Here is a 17160-nt window from a genome sequence, read left to right as displayed (position 1 = left end):
TGGCCCGGCAGCAGGGTCCTCGTTTCGGGTCATTATCAGGGAGGTCAGTGTTTAACAACTCAGCGGGCCAAGTGGTAAAGTCCGAGGCAGTGCAGTCCAACTTCCTCTGTTGCCTTTGACGTCATTTCCTGCTCTGTGTTGTTCCCACCTCTCTGCCTCAGGCTCTGTGCAGTCACCCTCCTCTCCTCCCTCTTGTTGGTACACACGTTTCCTATCTTCTAAGTGAGGGCTGAGCCGGAGCTGTGACCCTCGTTCATGGTTGTATGAAGATGGCCAGGAGAAGCATCCTGTAGTAAATGCCCTTCACTGCTAGCTGATCAAGTCGGGAGGTTCCTCATGAAAATGGGACACGTGTGGCGAAAGTCTGCATGTTTCTAACTACCATCCAAGCCCTTAGGTGGGAAGAGTTGAAGTTGCCATGCCATGTGTGACACCACAGTTACCTTCAGTAGCAAGAGAATGGTTCCACTAATTCAGGACTGTGATTTGGGTGGGGGATTAAGGAGAGAGCTGCTGTTTCAACACAATATTGGACACACGTGTTGGCGAATAGAGAAAACACCTGGCCAAGGAACATGCTCGTTTTTTCTTTCAGGTTTTGTTCTAGTGTAAAAATTCCCCCTCTAATGGTCCAAATTCACTTTTTAAAGCATCATGTTCTTGATGCATATTGCCTTGATCATGGCTAATTATCACAGTGCTTATTGGCAACTGGAATGCTATGAAGGCCTATTTAACCCTCCCTCTGCCCTAAGAGATCAGTGTCCCTCGAAAATCCTCTTTATTGCTCTTATGGTCCGCACAACCACAGATCTGAGCACGTGTTACGCAGCCAACCCTGCTGGTGTTGGTCCTAATCTGAAGCATGGATTCCTGACATTGGGCATGTAGATCTGAGTTTAACCCCCTGATTTTGAAAATTGGGTCCTTACTTGGCAGTGGGAGGGGACATGACTCTGGATTAGCTGGAAAGCTCCGTTTGTGTGCAGCATAACAAAGGTCTTGGTGTCCCTGTGCAGCAGGTGCAGCTGCTTACCTGCGGTAAGCACATACCACCTGGTTTGTGTGCTGGCTCCCTGTCCCTCGCCAGATGCAGCCCAAGGCCTTGGCAGGCTTGTAAAGGCCCAGATTTTCCCAAGGCTTGTTTATCCGTTAGTGCCTAGCTCTGCTTTCTGTCACTGCTGTTAAGATTGGTTGGGGGCCCTGGCTGTCAGGCCCTGTGTGTGCCTGGTTTTCTCACTCCCCTCTGTAGCCTGTTGGAGCCAGAGTCCAGCAGACCTCCAGGGCATGATGCAAAAGGCCTGGGTCTTTAGCAACAAACTGGTTTTAGCTCTTGTTCTCAGGGGATGCGCCTGCTGTCTATAAGTGGATGTCTCACTGCCACAACCGTGGTCCCTATAGAAATAAGTTAAATGAGCCTCCTCCTCATAAAACTGAAGCTCTGCAAGTAGCCCAGTCCTATTGCCATGGTGCCGTTAACGACTCACTTCAAAATGCATTTTCCAAATAGCGATCTGAACTCCTCCTGTCCAGTGGGCTGCTCCTTCTGCTTTCCACATCCCTCCCTTGCTTCACCCTAACCAGTGAGCCTCTGTTCCACAGGCGGCCTTGAATGTGTAAATGTTTGACTGGTGAGAGCGCTGGGTCACTGCTCCCCTCCTCCATTGCAAGCTGCCCTGTGCACTAATGATCCAGCCTCTATCTTCTCTCCACCTTCCCTCAGAGGCAACAGAACCCATGGCAGGTGGGGAGGGTTACGTTGGCAGTAGAGGGGGCCTAAGCTTAAACTCAAAAATAACTTGCCCCTGTATGCCCAGCCTTGTCCAGGGAGTCCAGAGACAGCGGATGCGGCTTGGGAATCTGTGGCTTATTCCTTTGTACTGGGCTGCTGTCTGACATGTCCTGTTGCTCTGAAGGAACCTACCCTCTGCTGAAGAGCAGTATTCCCCATTGCAAGGAGACACTCGCCCCTTGGGCTGCTGGCCTTTCTGTGGCCTAGCCAGCTGGGAGCACGACGCCCTTCTGACTCCTGCTCAAACAAGACACCTCAGTCTGGTGGCCACTGAGGGGACCCCATGCTCCCCAGACTGAAGGGGAGAAGGCATGACCATGTGTCGGTTTTCTTCTGGGAAAAGATAATAGCCACAGTTCTTGGGACCGTGAACCTGACTGATTCCTGGAGTGAAGCTGCCACTGTGGGGATTTCTGATGCGTTTCTCATCATTTAATGATATGTGAGTCCAGGAACGATGGTGCCGAATCCCTGTGCACGATGGCTCTCCGTGGAACCCTAGTGCACTCCTGGAGGAGTTGTTCCCCCTCTTCTCTCCTCCCCCCCAATCTGGTCACAGTCTCTCTAGCCAATCTTGTGTGCAAACTGGGGCAAGGTGGAGCTCCAAATACCGAGCACCAAGGGGCTGTTCCGGAAGACCAACCCCTGAAAAGCTCCTGCTTGCTTTGGTTAATGACACCAGCACCTGTCATCTGTAGCTCTCTCCGCTTTAGATGGGTAGACAAGTGCTATCTCCAGAGAGAATCTCACTTGCCCAGGTTACAGTGACTCAATTGGCAGAGCCAGGAGTAAAGCCCGGGGCTTCGGAGTGCCCTATCCAACAGACAATCCCACCTTGGGGGCAGGGGAAGTTGTGCCTGGATTGGGTCATTCTGTACCCTAGATGTGTGTTGTCACTTTAACAGACTTTGAGGAGGGAGGCGGGAAGAGACACCCAGGCTGCTGGCTTCCAGCAAAGCTTCATTTGGTTGGTGGGCAGAGGCAGAGATCTAACCCACGGGACCATACACCGACCCCTGCTGCCTTATTCACCTTATGCTGTGATGGCCTGTCTGTTCCCACCTGCTCAGAGGAGAGTGGTCCCTCTCCAGATGCCAGTACTAACAGCCCTGTATTTCTCTCTCCCTCTCCCAGGCCTGCTGGCAATCCTGATCCCCCGCCTGGACATCGTCATCTCTCTGGTGGGCTCTGTGAGCAGCAGTGCTCTCGCCCTCATCATCCCTCCCCTGCTGGAGATCACCACCTATTACGCCGACGGCATCCACCCCGTCACCGTCGCCAAAGACTTCCTGATCAGCATCCTGGGCTTGGCGGGGTTTGTGGTGGGCACCTACGAGTCCCTTTGGGCACTGGCCACACCCCCCATTGCCAACACCACCAGAGCCTTGGTCTAGTGACCCCTTTTCCTTCCCTCACTCCACCCCAGCAGCGCCATACAGCCTCTTGGCAGCTCACTGGGTTTTCATCAGGGTCGAGGCAGTGACTCTCCCTTCCTTCTCTTTAAATGTATTTGTCCAGGTGAAGTGAGGGTGAATGCACAACTGGAAAAGACAGGACCCCGATTCCCATTCCCTTTCCCTCTCCTCTTAGTCTGCAGTTCCCACTTTGGGGGGGGGGTCTCATTGCTTGGCTCTGGGAGCCCTGCAGAGATGACTTGCGGCCCCTGGTTGGGATGGAGTGCCTTCCTTTGCTCCACCGGGATCCTTCTGGCAGATTAAGGTGACATACCTACAGGTGCCAAGGTACTTCAGTTTTAAGTGGACATGCTTCTAGACTATAGAGTACCAAGGGGAGGGAAGAAATCCTTGGGCTCTTTCAGGGATCTAGATGACTGCTTCACAGCTCAGGGTACCTCTACGCTTCCCAAACTCCCCTCTGCCCAGAAAAAGAGAATCTCTGACTCTTTTCTGGTGCCAACCCTTTTTTTTTTTTTCAGCACTTTAATTCATGGCAACAGAGCAACTCCAGCCAGTGAGTGACACATTAGAGCCCTCATCCTTCAGAGCTGTAGAACCTGGAAAATTACAGTGGCAACAAGGGGAAAAGGGAGCAGGAAACTGCACAATGAGAGAGAATCTCTTTCGTGCACTGACTTGGCAGGCTGATAGTCATAGCCCGGTTTGACATTCGCCGTGTGTAAGGCGGGCCTCGGTGGGTAGAGCGCTCTCTAGCTTGAGGAGCCAAACACATAAGTATTAGATGGCATTGTTTATTGGAATCCACATTACAAACCCATCTGTCTGGGCCTTTTTCAGCCTAGATCCCTGCCACACTCCATCTCAGGCTCCGTCCATTCTAGGTTGCATGGGATGAGGCAAGTCTGTGTGTGTGTTTGGGTTTCAGAGAAGAGTTGGGGGATTGTGCTAAATCCCTGACTTAAGTTTAGTTGTCTTTTTTTTTTTTTTTTCCTCCTTTGTAGACTCTGTATAAACTATGTGGGGTTTATCGAAAGCATTAGGAACAAGGTACGCACGGAGCAGCCTGTGATGGTGTCTGGGAGCTTCACTTCCTTGCTGAGGCAGTTATTTTATTCTTGGACTAGGAGCCCACTTTCCTTTACCCCTTTCTTTCAAAAAAGGGCATGGGACAGGGATGTCCCCTTGCCAGTACTTCTTTAAGCTCACTCCACCTCACCCTGGAACGCTCCCTGCCTACAAGGGATGTCTTGTGTTTACACCCACCGTAGCTATGCCCCTGCTGGGTGGTGCTACCTCGCTGTTTGTTATAAATCACTGATAGCACAAATGCTGAATCATGCCGATGAGAACCGAAGGCAAATTGTTATAAAGAACCTGCGTTTCTCTTTTCTTCCCCTGCTGGATCTATCCTTTGGGGGTCCCACTACTTGCTAGGTAGGAAGAAGCGTTATCTGTTTTATCCACTTGGTTTGATTCGTGAGGGAAGGGAGCTGTCTCTTTCGTGTTTCTCTTTCATTCATTTCCCTTTACTTTGCGCTGGATCTCTAGGCAGCGATAAGCTGTTTAAAGCTTTGTCATTGTCATGCTTTGGTGAGGCGTGGCTTGACACGACACCCTCTCTCATATTCCTGTGGCTTGCAACAGTTTGTCAATGACCAAAGGACTAGAGTAAGCAATCATGGATATAGATACAGAGTTTGACTTAAAAATCTCTTCCTTCTGGTTAGCGTAAGAGGAGGGGATCACTCAAGTGTGAATGAAAGTGCTAATGAAGGGAGTGTTCGTAAAGCGACGGCTGGAAATCCAATAGCGTCCCAGCATACGCTTTCAGCACACATCCAGGACTACTTTGTAGTGATTGTTTTTTGTAATTTAGTTTTTTACATTGATTTTTTTTTAAAGGCGTTGCCAACACTCCAGCAGGATGGTTTGTTAATCTCGTGTCTAAAAGTAAGCACAATCTGAAAGGGCTTTGGGCTGAATTTATTTATTTGCTACGGTGGGGCAAGTATGGCCAATGTATATACATCTTGAAATCAAAGCTTGGAAGCCAAACTTGCAGCGGGTGATCAGCAGAGGTTTGTTCCCAAAGCCCTGTGCTGAATATGAATGGTCTGAAGGGAGGGTTGATACTGTCTCTAAACCATCCAAAACCTCTGAGCTCTTGGACTAGTGTAGCAATGGAAAGATCAGTCTATACAATGGCTGGAGCATTTCATTTAATTAGAACAGGAGCAGGGTTTGATTTCCCCTTGGCCACAAAGTGGCTGTCTTAAGTAACTAGCAGGGCCTAGCCGCAAGTCTCTGCAGCCCTAACACAGGCCTGGAAGTGGAGTCTGTGCACATGTGAAATGGCAGGATGGCATTTTCAGGCAGGCTTTTTTTAATGGCAATTCCAAAACATGGCAGGCAGGTCCTGCTCCACCCAAGAGGTTGGGTCGTGAATACCTGACCCTGAGGGCTTTACTGGAAGGTGTCGATTTATGCTGTGGCCATACCAAGGGTTGGTTTTAAAAGGTACCCTGGTAAATGGGGTTATTGTGCTTTTGCATTTCCCAAAAGCTGCTTCTGTCTCCAGGAGCCCTCAGGGAGATGTTCAGGAAGCAATTGTGGACCTACATTGTCTGTGCTGCTCTCTCCATGTACATTCCTAACACAGATGTTTTCATTAAATGGAGAATTCACTTCCTTCATCAGCTCCTGTTATGCAGGTTGTTTCCTGAAGCAAACAAACTCTTAGCAGAACATTAAGTTCATATTTCCTTGAAAACAGCCTGACCAAAACAATGCATATCGGCATCTCTCCAGACCCTGGCGTGGGCCAAGCTTCTTTCCCACTCTCTAGTACCTCTCCTTCAAAGCCTCAAAGTGTGTCCTCTCCAGGGGCACACCTTTCCTTTAGAGATCCCCTCTCCCACCCCGCAGATACCCTGCTATCTCTGCAGCCCCAGTGCAGTCAACAGACTCTAGGAACAAGTTCCATCTGGGCCAAGAGCCAGCCCTGGTTTCAGCAAGGAATACTGTGACTGGTTTGAACTGAGCTTGGGGAAATGTAGGCAAATTTGGTGTGCTGGCTTCTTGGTTCTGGGAAACAGTGGGGCTTACCGTTCTTTGGGGTTTTAGACCTTTTTTGAGAGAAGACAAAATGCCAGGATGAGAAGCTATCTGGAGATGAGCTTCAATACATAAACTTCACTCAGGTCCCTCCTATTGTATGTAAGTAGCCTCTTTCCCCACGATGCAGTCATAGTATAGAAATTGCATTCAGTTCAGCATCAGTTCAGCATTGCATACGTTATCTACACCAGTGTGCCCAGGCCTGGTGTCTTCCTGCAAGATTTTCAGGCCAGTTGTACAGAGATGTAGCTTTTTTTAGCTGCAGGTAGCTATATCTTATGCTCCTTTACATTTTTACTGCCACTCTCATCATTGGGGTGGCTGCATCTGCAAAACAAAACCTGCTCCATCTGCAGCCTTCGTGCTGAAGGTCATAGCAAGCCCAGCCGCCAGTGAGGGCTTGTTACTGTTTACTTAGGTGAAGCTCTTGAGTTGCCAGTTGATATCTAGCTGGAGTGTCCCTTTAAGACCAAGGACCTGATCCTGCTGTCTCTTGCTTTGGTGTAAATTGCAAGTAATTGCGCTGAGAGCAGTGTGAACGAGATCAGGATCAGCAGACCCCTATTTCCGGGAACTGCACTGGGGAACGGCGCTTGACGTGCACACTACATATGGAAAGAGTGTAATGTAAAAGATCATTTTATATTGACTCCTATAGAACTTACTCTGGTGTCTGATTTCATTACTGACATGCAACTCACTGAGCCTCACCTTTTTCTACCCAGCATCATTGCATGCTGGAGTCTCGGAACAGTTTCTCTTGGCTTCATGGCTTTGTCTTCTGCGTGATGGAAAGTTGGCAGCAATTGATAGCCACTACCTCCTGTTATCAGCCAGGCTCTCCTTGCCAGCCAGCGTAAGGATTATTCCATCTAATGGAACACTAATGTGTGTGGCTCCCCCTCCCACTCCCACCCATCCACGTATGCTGCTCTTGGCCTCTACACAGTCCTGATTGACCGTGGAGGGGTGTCTCTTCTCCAATTCCCCAGGTAGAAGTGACCGTTCAAGTTAACCCCAGCACTCCATCAACCTCCCCTCCCTTGCTCCATGTAAAATACTAATGTCAGAATTATTGCTAATGGGACATAAACTATAAGTTATGGCCCCCAACAGTACGTGTCCTCTTCCCCCACCTCCATTTAAAAGCTGTTTCTACTGTCAGCCCTGAGCTGATACAGCACTGTACAGCTCTGGGGGCTGGCTCAGTGGGCACTCTTGCACAGAACACAACATAGATTAAATATAACTTTGCAGAGCACTTGGATAACATGGGATTATTTGCTCTCTGAATATTAGCAGCTTGCTGCTGGTTCAGAAGAGGGGGAAAATTGTTTTGTTTGTACTAACTGTCTTGGCCATATGATCATGTTTAGAGGGATATTACAGAAGTGGCCACATCTACTTTTGGAGCCCCTGGTTGCATTTTACATGCATATCATGCTGTCCCTCTAACTCGGGTGTGGTACCACATCTCCAATCAAGGGAATGAAAAGGGGATTTCATGGCAGAGTAGAGGGAAAGAGTGCATGACATGCCCATCTGCAATGGTAAAGAAACCCAGGACAAAATTCCACTTTAGATCTACTCCTGGGTAACAGGAGTAACTCCATTCATAGTCAATGGATTTACCCCTGATGAGAACAACACTTGGTCCCTGGTGTTTAGAATGAATGGTTAGCATGGCAGTTCAAGTAACTGTGAATTTAGACTGTAATCAGTGCTGAAGTCCTCGCATTTGAGGTGCTTGTAGATTCCTATGATCAGGACAACATTATTCAAAATTTTTTGACTAGCTTAAATGTTGGGCCTTTCAGCTATATTTAAATGAAAATAAAGGGGTGGGGAACAGGGTGCATTTAGCTGGGGTTACACTTATCCATGGAATGACTGAATAATTGCGGAGCGAAGTGTAATGTGACATAAGGTAGTCACAGCCAGCATTGGTCTGGATGATCCGTGAGACCTACCATTTGACTTCCACGTTGTCAGCAGGTCAGTGACCAGGAAAAGCGTGTGTATAAATATATCTAATCTGTCGATGTATTTTTTTTGTGCCAGCATGTGTGTGTACTGCCAGCACACAGTATGTATATCTGCCCAGTGAAAGAACTGATTTGTATTTGGTGGTGTACCCGGATCATGTATTCTGTTGTTTTATTCAATAAATAAGGTCTATTTTTATTTTATTAAAGGCTTCCATGATGCGATTTTTATACTCAACTTTATTTTTTAGATGTTGGATAAATTTTACCCTTTTGGGTTAAATGTCCATAGTTACCAGCTGTGATCATTTATATGTAACAAGTAGGCTATTCTTAATTATTTAATGCTGTTAAATATTGTTTGGCACCCAAAATGTGCAAGGTGCTTTATCAGTTACCTTAAGCCATGGGTCCCGGCCCCAAAGGGCTAGGCATGTAAATGATGAAATGCCTGTCAGGTCCAGGAGCTTAGGTCAGGAACTGAGAGTCGGTTATTAGGAATCAAGCCTGTTAAGGATCAGGGGACAGGAGCAGTTAGCACTTGGTGATCAGGGTGGAGCCCAATTGTACAGATGACTTCCTGTTCCTTCCTCTGACTTAAGTAGGTGGGGGAGAAGGCCAATCAAGACCTCTGGTGTTCCACCAATCAGGGCCCAGGGGTGGAGTCTTTTAGCTGATGCTATTAAGCTGTTGGGTGGAGCGTTGACCCTCAGGAACCTTGTGGGCCTGGGTTTTAGACACGTGGGTCATGACGATGACGCAGGAAGGGAAAAACAAAAGAGAAGGCAGCTGGCAGGGGAATAAGGGTATGGAGGTTGCAGGTGCAACATAAAATGAACAAGTCTGACTGGTTCTAAAGTATCCCAGACTTGTGCAAATTGCTTACTTCTTCCCTGACCAGGAAAGGAGAGGTCATGATGACTATAAATCTGTATTGTGGGAGAAGGGGTTTCAAAGCCACCAGGGGAAATAGCTGTCCAGCTCCCATGTATTTCTCATTGACCCAGACACCTGATTGCCATGAGCTTTGAAAATTGATGCCTACAACTCCTACCTCTCTCCTCCCTTCCCTCCTAGCACTTTCTAATATGTTGCTTTTGAGAGAGAGCGAAGCCAGCCCATCTGCAGCGGGCATGCAGACTCTGTAATCCCTCTGTTCCAAGCACTGTATCGAAACGTGTAGACTTCTACGGCATAGGAGAATTCACAGGGCTTGATCTGCAAGAAATTATACTCCCTCAATGGGAGATGGTCGGGAGTGGATTATTGAATAGGTGCAGCTTGGTGCACCCAAGAGATGCAAATGGGAGCAACAGAAACTGCTAATTTTACTGGGCAGTATGCTAAACAAATGCTTTATTAAAATACCCCAGCCTGTTTGCCCTTATATGGCAAGCATGACCTTCCTTTTTATTTTCTTCCAAGGGACTTGTTATGCTGGGGAATTGCAAGCAAGGACTATCATTTGACGTTGTGTCAGCGAGTGGTGAGCACCGAATGCTAAGTTCTGTTTAACACTGTTACCATAACTCCACAATGTCGCTTCCCAGTGTAGACAAGCATTCAGCCAAAGAGGAGGGAAGTGCAAAGGGTTCAACAGTCTGTGCTGGAAGGATAAGCTACACAGTACACCCAGTGAATTGATTTTGCACTTGTATAGTACTTCCCCTTCCAAACACCAATGAACTAACATGCCAGTTAATTCATATATCCCCATTTTATGGGTGGGAAAACTGAGGCAGGGAGAAAGTAAGTGATTTGCTCAAGGTCATGTAGGAAGTTGCAGCAGAGCTGTCACTAGGACTTAAGCATCCTGGCTCCTCCTTTTGTGCCTGCACCATAAAATGATTTTTCCTCTCTAGTAAATGGCCCAACTTACTAGTATTCAGTTTTACATTTTCTGTTTCTACTGTAATAAGTTCTGACCATCACCTCACTTTGTAACCTCCTTGTAAGAACAGTGACTAAAATGATGCCTTAATTCTGCATCTGTGTGGAAGACCTGGGTTTGTTCCTTTCGCTGTCTAGTGTTGGTCAAAATGTTTTCCTACAGGGATTGCAGGAAAGCCAGCTGTGTTCTGTTAGCCTCCTGCATGATCAACATAATTGCTGCCTAAATGCTTGTTACAGAATCTTTACTGCTGGTCCCTGTGTGCAAAGCAGAAGTTTGATCGTCAATTAGCAGGTCAAGCTTGTGGCTCCAATGGTTGTGACTTATCAATTGAAATTAATTTGCTCTTCCCATCAGTGACGGAAGAGACCTGTGCGGACGCAAAACTCCTATCCGCATTCATCTGCTGTCTACTCACATAAAGCAGATATCCGCAGATTTGCAGGGCTGTAAGTATGGGACATATCAACCTTTCTACAGTACAGACAGGGTGTTTTCTTTCTAAACTGCAGATGGAGCTACGGGTTTTCAGAAAGTATCAATATAATCAGGAAAGGTCTGTAGATCCACCTCCTGTATATATGAGTCTGTCTATGGCCACCTGGATGCATAGTTGTACCCGATCCACCCAACAGAGTGATATGACTCACCGAGTAACTGATATTCAACCTGTACTCTCTGATAGTTACTCATTTGGAAAGTACAGCAACAAGGTTGTAACTTGAATTAGCTTCAGGTACTGCTGAATAATTAATTCATCATGATGATGATACTAATTCATGTTGCTGCTGTATGTTATTATCAGGGCCATTTGGAAAATCAACTCTCAAGAAATGAGTCTCTGCATTTGAAAGATGCTTGGCTTCTAAGCATAAGAAATCATCCATAATGGATGGAAGGCCTGAGCATTGGGAATGTATGACCCCAGGAACAGGATCAAAGTGGCTCCAGCCTGGAAGTTTAGAGCAGCTCAGGACCTTACTCCAGTTCTGAGAGCCCATCCTGCCCTAACAACGGCTCCTGCGTCAGTGGCCATCTCTGGTGGAAGGGGAAAAGGGGTAGACAAGAATGCAGCCTGGGAAACTGTGCTACAAAAGAGCTCTCCGAAAATACAACTGGCAGTTTGGGCACCTAACTGCCCTTTGTGCTGTTTCTAAATCAATCCATTGTGTGAGTTGCACCATTCCTGTGAATCCAGCAGCTGTTTGGGTAGTGGGAGAAGAGGGAACCTCCTTGCACCGCATTGAGTGAATCTGGCATTTGGAGGATAACCTCTTCAGTCAGCTGATGAAGTTCAGAGTGCCCAACCCAAATCCATGAATAGAGTGGGGTCAGTTTTGCCTTTGGAGAAAGGGGAGGGATAATCTCCAAGTTCAACAGAGTGAATTCTGCATTGTGAAGGAGGAGAGTCCACTAGTGACTTGTCCTGTCTGCTACTTACTGGAGTAAGACAAAGATGCTACCCTCTTGAACAAGCTCAGTATTAGTGCAGCGATTATAAGTCTCCAGTGTTTACATGAGCCAGATAATCCGTTTGAAGCCGGCCCCTGGCACGAAGTGCATTCAGCAGTGTTTCTCAACCTATTTACCATTGTGGGACGTAGGTTGAGACCTACTGCCCCAGACGCACACTGGCCCACCCAGCCCTACGCTGCCAGCATGCCCCTTCTCCTCAGGGGCAGAACTGCACCATGTGCCACACTGCCCTGCCGACTCCCTGTGCCTAGCGACCCCTCCCTGCTAATCCCTCCCCCAATGCCCAGAGACCTCTCCACCGAGCAGGGCCGGCAGCTGGGACCCCAGGTGCGGGGCCAGGAGTGGAGCCCTAGGTAAAACCTGGGGCTGCTGCAGCATGTCCCCACACCCCTAGGTCCTGCACCAATGCTGCCCAGCGCCCTCACCAAATCCCCCACTTCCCAGCAAACCCCCTTTCCCCCCCAAAAAAAACCTCCCCAGAGACTCTCTCTCCTGCACCCTGCCCAGCCCTGCTGCTGGTAGGAGCGCTCCAGCAGGACTGTCTGACACTGTCTGCCCCTCAGCCAGCCCTGCCCCCTGCCAGACAGGAGCAGCAAATTTTGAATATTTTTTGGCGCACAGCTGCAGCCCAGCTGTGTGCTAACTGGGCTGCAGGTTGAGAACCACTGGTATACAGTATGGCCATTGCTCTCACCAGTCGATTTCAATGACACGTCCTTCTCTCCCACTACTTCGTAGTTTGAGCATGCATCTAGTGAAGCAGGTGCAATCCTAGGCCGAGCCGCATTCAGACTGACTGCAAATTAATACATCTCATTTTCTTCAAGGCCAACTTGACCAGTACTAGAGCACTTCTAACTCTCTCTGGTTTTACTAATTTAAGGGCCTTTTCATTTGAGTGCTGGGTGTCCACAGCATGCATTGCAGTCGCTCAGCTGAGCTTGCTTCACTCTGTTTGTTACCTCTACGCGCTTTATTGAAAGTTTAAGGAGAGAGCTGATCTTTCCCCCCCCCATGCAATGGGTTGCCAACTTCCGAATCGCACAAAACCAAACACCCTTGCCACGCCCCTTCTCCAAGGCCCCACCCCCGTCATTCCATCCCCCGTCCCTCCGTCGCTCGCTCTCCCCCACCCTCGCTCGCTCATTTTCACCAGGCTGACGAGGGTCCCTTTTCGACTGGGTGTTCTGGTTGAAAACTGGACACCTGGCAACCTTTACACGAGTCACGGCAAATGTGCTGTGGGTCAAGGAAAAAAGCCAGGAGTCCATTACAAAATAAAGAATTTATAATATAAGAGCCCACAAAATCTGTTCATTTTAATTCACAATATTCCACTAGCAGCTTCTTAAGAAATATATCCCCCCACCTTGAGGTGAGAAGGCTTTTAATTGAAACCCTTAGCTAAAATCTAGAGCTCTAGGTCTTAATCTAGGCTGAGGTCCTAACTCAAATTAAGCTTCTGAAACTGGGATGGGCTCCCAGAACTGAGCAAGGTCCTGAGCTGTGCTAAATTTCCAGGCTGGACCAAGTGGCTGAGCTGTCACATGCCAGGCTGGAGTGAGTTCCAGACTATGCTAAAGGACTGGAATAGACGTCTGACGAAACTGAGCTCCCACACTGCAGTGAGGTATTCAGGGCTGGAATTCATCGTAATAGGTTTTAGCCAATCAGCCCCCCCCACGTGACCCAAAAATGGAATGTCACGGCCAGCTGTAAACACAGGGGTCTCGTCCAGCTCCAAAGGAAACTCCACCGTTATGTTACCCCATGATAGCAATTCCAAAGACTTCATTAGTTCAAGATCAGAGTATCTCGAAAGAGGAAACCATCCCCACAGTTGGGTTCTGCTTCACGGTATCTCCCTGAGCTTCAATAAGGAATTTTATTACAGATCATAGTTGTTACCAATTTGATCCTTTCACAGGCTGTCCCCTTGGGCCTTTGCCCTCTCTCCAATGGCTTGCAATGTCAGTTTTATTTCATGAGCTTTAATAAGTCTTTTAAAGACACCTACAAAATACACTCAGGCAATAGCTCCCATCATTGCTACAGCATGGGTATTAAGGATTTTTTGTACACTATTGTACAATAATCTGCCAGATGCATTCCAGGTTGCAGTCTCTTTCTAAGCATCTGACATCAGTGACTAAAGTCTGATCCAGGGTAGGAAATTTTGGTCTTATGTCTTCTCTTTCCAGCCACTTTGAGGGCGGCAAAGTAGAGTTTTGTCACAGCTTGACTTTTAATTCTTAGGAAGGTCAGACTTCTAATTGTAAAAAGAAAAGGAGGACTTGTGGCACCTTAGAGACTACCCAATTTATTTGAGCATGAGCTTTCGTGAGCTACAGCTCACTTCATCGGATGCATTCAGTGGAAAATACAGTGAGATTTATATACACACAGAACATGAAAAAATGGGTGTTATACACACTGTAAGGAGAGTGACATCACCGCTGAGGAGACGTGGCCTCCCTGTGGTTCGTGACACCGCACCTCACAATTCAAGGTTGTGAGAGAGCCTGTTGGATACGTTCCTGGCACACGTCTCCTTCTATCACCATCCCCAAGTGCAGGCATTATGTTTTAATTGGAATTTTCCAAAGCACTTCAGGCACTTTTGAACGTCAACTGTCATAAAAGGCTGGAAATTGATCCTCGCATTTTATTAACTATTATTTGCTATCTGGAATTCACAGGGCAGTCAGTCACTGCTGATTGAAGTTGGCAAATGGCAATAAAACTCACTAACACCCCATTTCTGGGGCGTTAGCATGTTAGCAATCACGGGGGGGGAGCCTTTTTTAAAGAGATCAACCAAGATCAGGTATTCTCTGTGGATGACTGCTGACTCCTGCTCTCTCCTGAAGCAGGTGTGTGTGTCTCTTATGCTGCATACGTGGGTGTGCACCTGTAGAACAATGCCTGTTAAATCCTATCTGTCTCTACCTCTGCTCCTTGTCCTCCTCCCTAACACACTTAGTCCCTTTGATTTCCGTGGGACTGCTCCCACAGTAAGCCTGTACTCAATGTGAGAATTGCAGAATCTGGGTCTTATTTATAGGTGGCGCAGGTAGAGACTCCCATAATTAGGGTTTCCTGGTACTTCCCATCATAAGCCCCTGTTTCCAGAGGTTTATAACTTTGTCCAATTTTACCCACTGGGGCTGAAGTTTTCCATGCTGGGTGTTTGCCTCAAGGCTGATGTGTTCTGAAAATTTCAACCACACCAGTTGTATTGAGACTGGATAAAAAATACATTCTGCCAGGTTAAAAAAAATATTTTTAACTGTCGTGTTGAGAAGCCCTCGCACCGCTGCGCTTGAGAGCAGGGACTTGAAAATGGGCAGGAGTGTGTCACCAGGGCGTCAGGGGGGTGCCTTTTACTGTTCCCATAAGAAAACGCCCACGTTCGGCCAAGTTATGAGCCTTTGCATAATCTGCTCACACGTAGGCCATGAAGGCTTGTTAAAGCTTCACAGCTAAAATCTCCAAACCTTCCACCTGCCCTGGGCCCATTCCAGCCCCTGCACACTCTGACGGGGTGACTGAACTGTTCATGGGGCCTCCTCCCAGAGTGACGGCACATGCTCCACCCCAGGCTGCAGGGCTCCTTGTAATAGCTCCTCCTGGGCTGCTGTGTTACTGGGAACCTTGTCTCTCTGTGCTGGTGCCCTGGCGGGTAGTGGAAAAAGAGGAGACAGTGACTCAAATGCAGAGGGGTGGGGGAAGGAGACATAACGGCAGGAGCAGAGGGAGGCAGAAGATGGAACAGGGACAGGGACAGGGAGGGAGGGGGTTGGGGACAGAAGCTGAGGGTGGGGGGGGTGATGTGAGAAGAGGGGGAAACATGGGCGGGAGATAGGGAAGGAGGCAGACAGGAGCAAAATGTAGTGAGAGGAGAGGAGGAGGGATACAAGCATAAGGGAACAGGGCAGAAGAATCTATTACCACTAGAGAACATTCCCACAGAACCTGGAGTGGAATCCATTATTCCGGAGTGCCTGCATTCCTGTCCTGTCTAGTAAATAGCTACGTGTGTTTCTCCATCCCCCTCCAGTAGCAGGTCAATATAGAAGATAACTTTCTACTGCTACCAATTACTCTGTTGGTTCAAGCAGTGGTAGAGGACTATGCTGTGAATCTAAAGAGCCCAAGCCTGCAAATGGCTCAGGGTGGGCTCCATGTGGTGAACATTTTGTTTTTTCCATGCAAAGTTTTTTTTAAAAAGATAGGAAATTACATCCAAAAACTGAATTAAGAGGGGATTAAGGTTGCAAAGCCAAGCACTGAAAAGTTAGGAACCGTCAGAATTCCGGGTGCTTGTGTAACCTTCGTTTTGCCCCCTTAAGCATATGCATTATCATACCGTCTGGACCGACATGATCATGCACTGGTTTTCCTTGGCAAACCCTGCCTCAGTCAGCGCTGCGGGGAGGCAGGCACCATCTGCATAGATGCTCCTGGAGAACAGCTGCCCTTTCTCCCCCACATCCAGGATATGCAGAGGAGTGGTGCTGCAACTGGGCTAAGTCCCTCTGGGGCAGTTCCCAGCTCTGTTAACTCTCCACCTGATTGCAGCATGGAATTACAGAAGACTGTTCTCCTCAGTCTCCTTCCCCTTCGACCTCAAGCAGAGCCCCTTATGGGTGAGGTGCTGGGTTTGCTGCAGCTCCCCTTATTTCTCTGACCTTTGGCCTTTGCTGAATTTGATCCTGCCTGTTCCCGGTGCCTGTCACGCGGACCCTTCCTTCCTCAGGCTGGCATGAAGGTGGGGAAAGAGAGAGGGCAGCTGCACCAGAATGATGCTAATGCACGAGGCCTGTGCGTCCCAGTTGTAAGCGTGTGACATGCCCATGGAAGACCACAGAATGCCCTGGCATGCTTGGCCGCTGTCACCGAGTGCGGAGTACCCAGGGGCAGCCAGGAATGCGGGTCTAGGGGGCTCAGATCCACGTTTGTCTTCTTCAGAAACACACTTGCTGCTCATTGTCTTTCCCCAGTGCATTCTGGGTCACGGAGGATGGTGGGGACAGGTGTTCTCCTGCTCTCTGAGTGCAGGCCTGGGAGGGAGACGCTGCCCTGTGGAGCTCATGCTGGGTAGGGCAGATGATTTCAAGCCCCTGAGAGAGCTCCTCCCTCCACTGAAAACATGGAGCAGGGCTTTCCAGGCTGCTTTCTTCTACCCCTCTGGGGCACAGGATTTGCAGCTAGGCATCTGAGCGCCATCCCACCCCTTGCTGGAGCTGTATGGGAGAGCACCAGGTGGAGGAGTTTGCCAGCACAACCCTTTGAACTGGAAGATCCCAGGCAGCAAGTGAACCAGGTAGGAAGTGGGGCCTCTGGGGGATGCTTTTGGCCCATGGGGGAGGGCTCTTCTGCCCAGCAGGAGGTTTATAGTCCACAGAGAGTCCTCCTTGCTCAGTGGCAGGCCTTGGTGTTCAGGGGTTGAGGAAGGGGATTGAATAGTCTTTTCTCAGG

At 48.5% G+C, this 17160-nt stretch overlaps 1 protein-coding gene across 2 annotated transcripts in view; it reads left to right on the top strand.

Annotated features, from left to right (window-relative positions):
- Nucleotides 1–8521, top strand: part of LOC311524889 (proton-coupled amino acid transporter 1-like) — a 49504-nt gene extending 40983 nt beyond the window's left edge. For both annotated transcript variants that reach the window (XM_084636508.1, XM_084636509.1), the window contains exon 11: nt 2927–8521. In XM_084636508.1, coding sequence (XP_084492634.1) covers nt 2927–3186 — 260 coding nt within the window. In that variant the 3' untranslated portion in view covers nt 3187–8521. The remainder of the gene's footprint in view (nt 1–2926) is intronic.
- The last annotated feature ends 8639 nt before the right edge of the window (nt 8522–17160 follow it).

Source organism: Lepidochelys olivacea, assembly GCF_965140295.1.
Source record: "Lepidochelys olivacea isolate rLepOli2 genome assembly, chromosome: 8".
NCBI lineage: Eukaryota > Metazoa > Chordata > Testudines > Cheloniidae > Lepidochelys > Lepidochelys olivacea.
The sequence above is the reverse complement of the archived record's forward strand: the minus strand, read 5'-3'. Positions and strand labels throughout refer to the sequence as shown.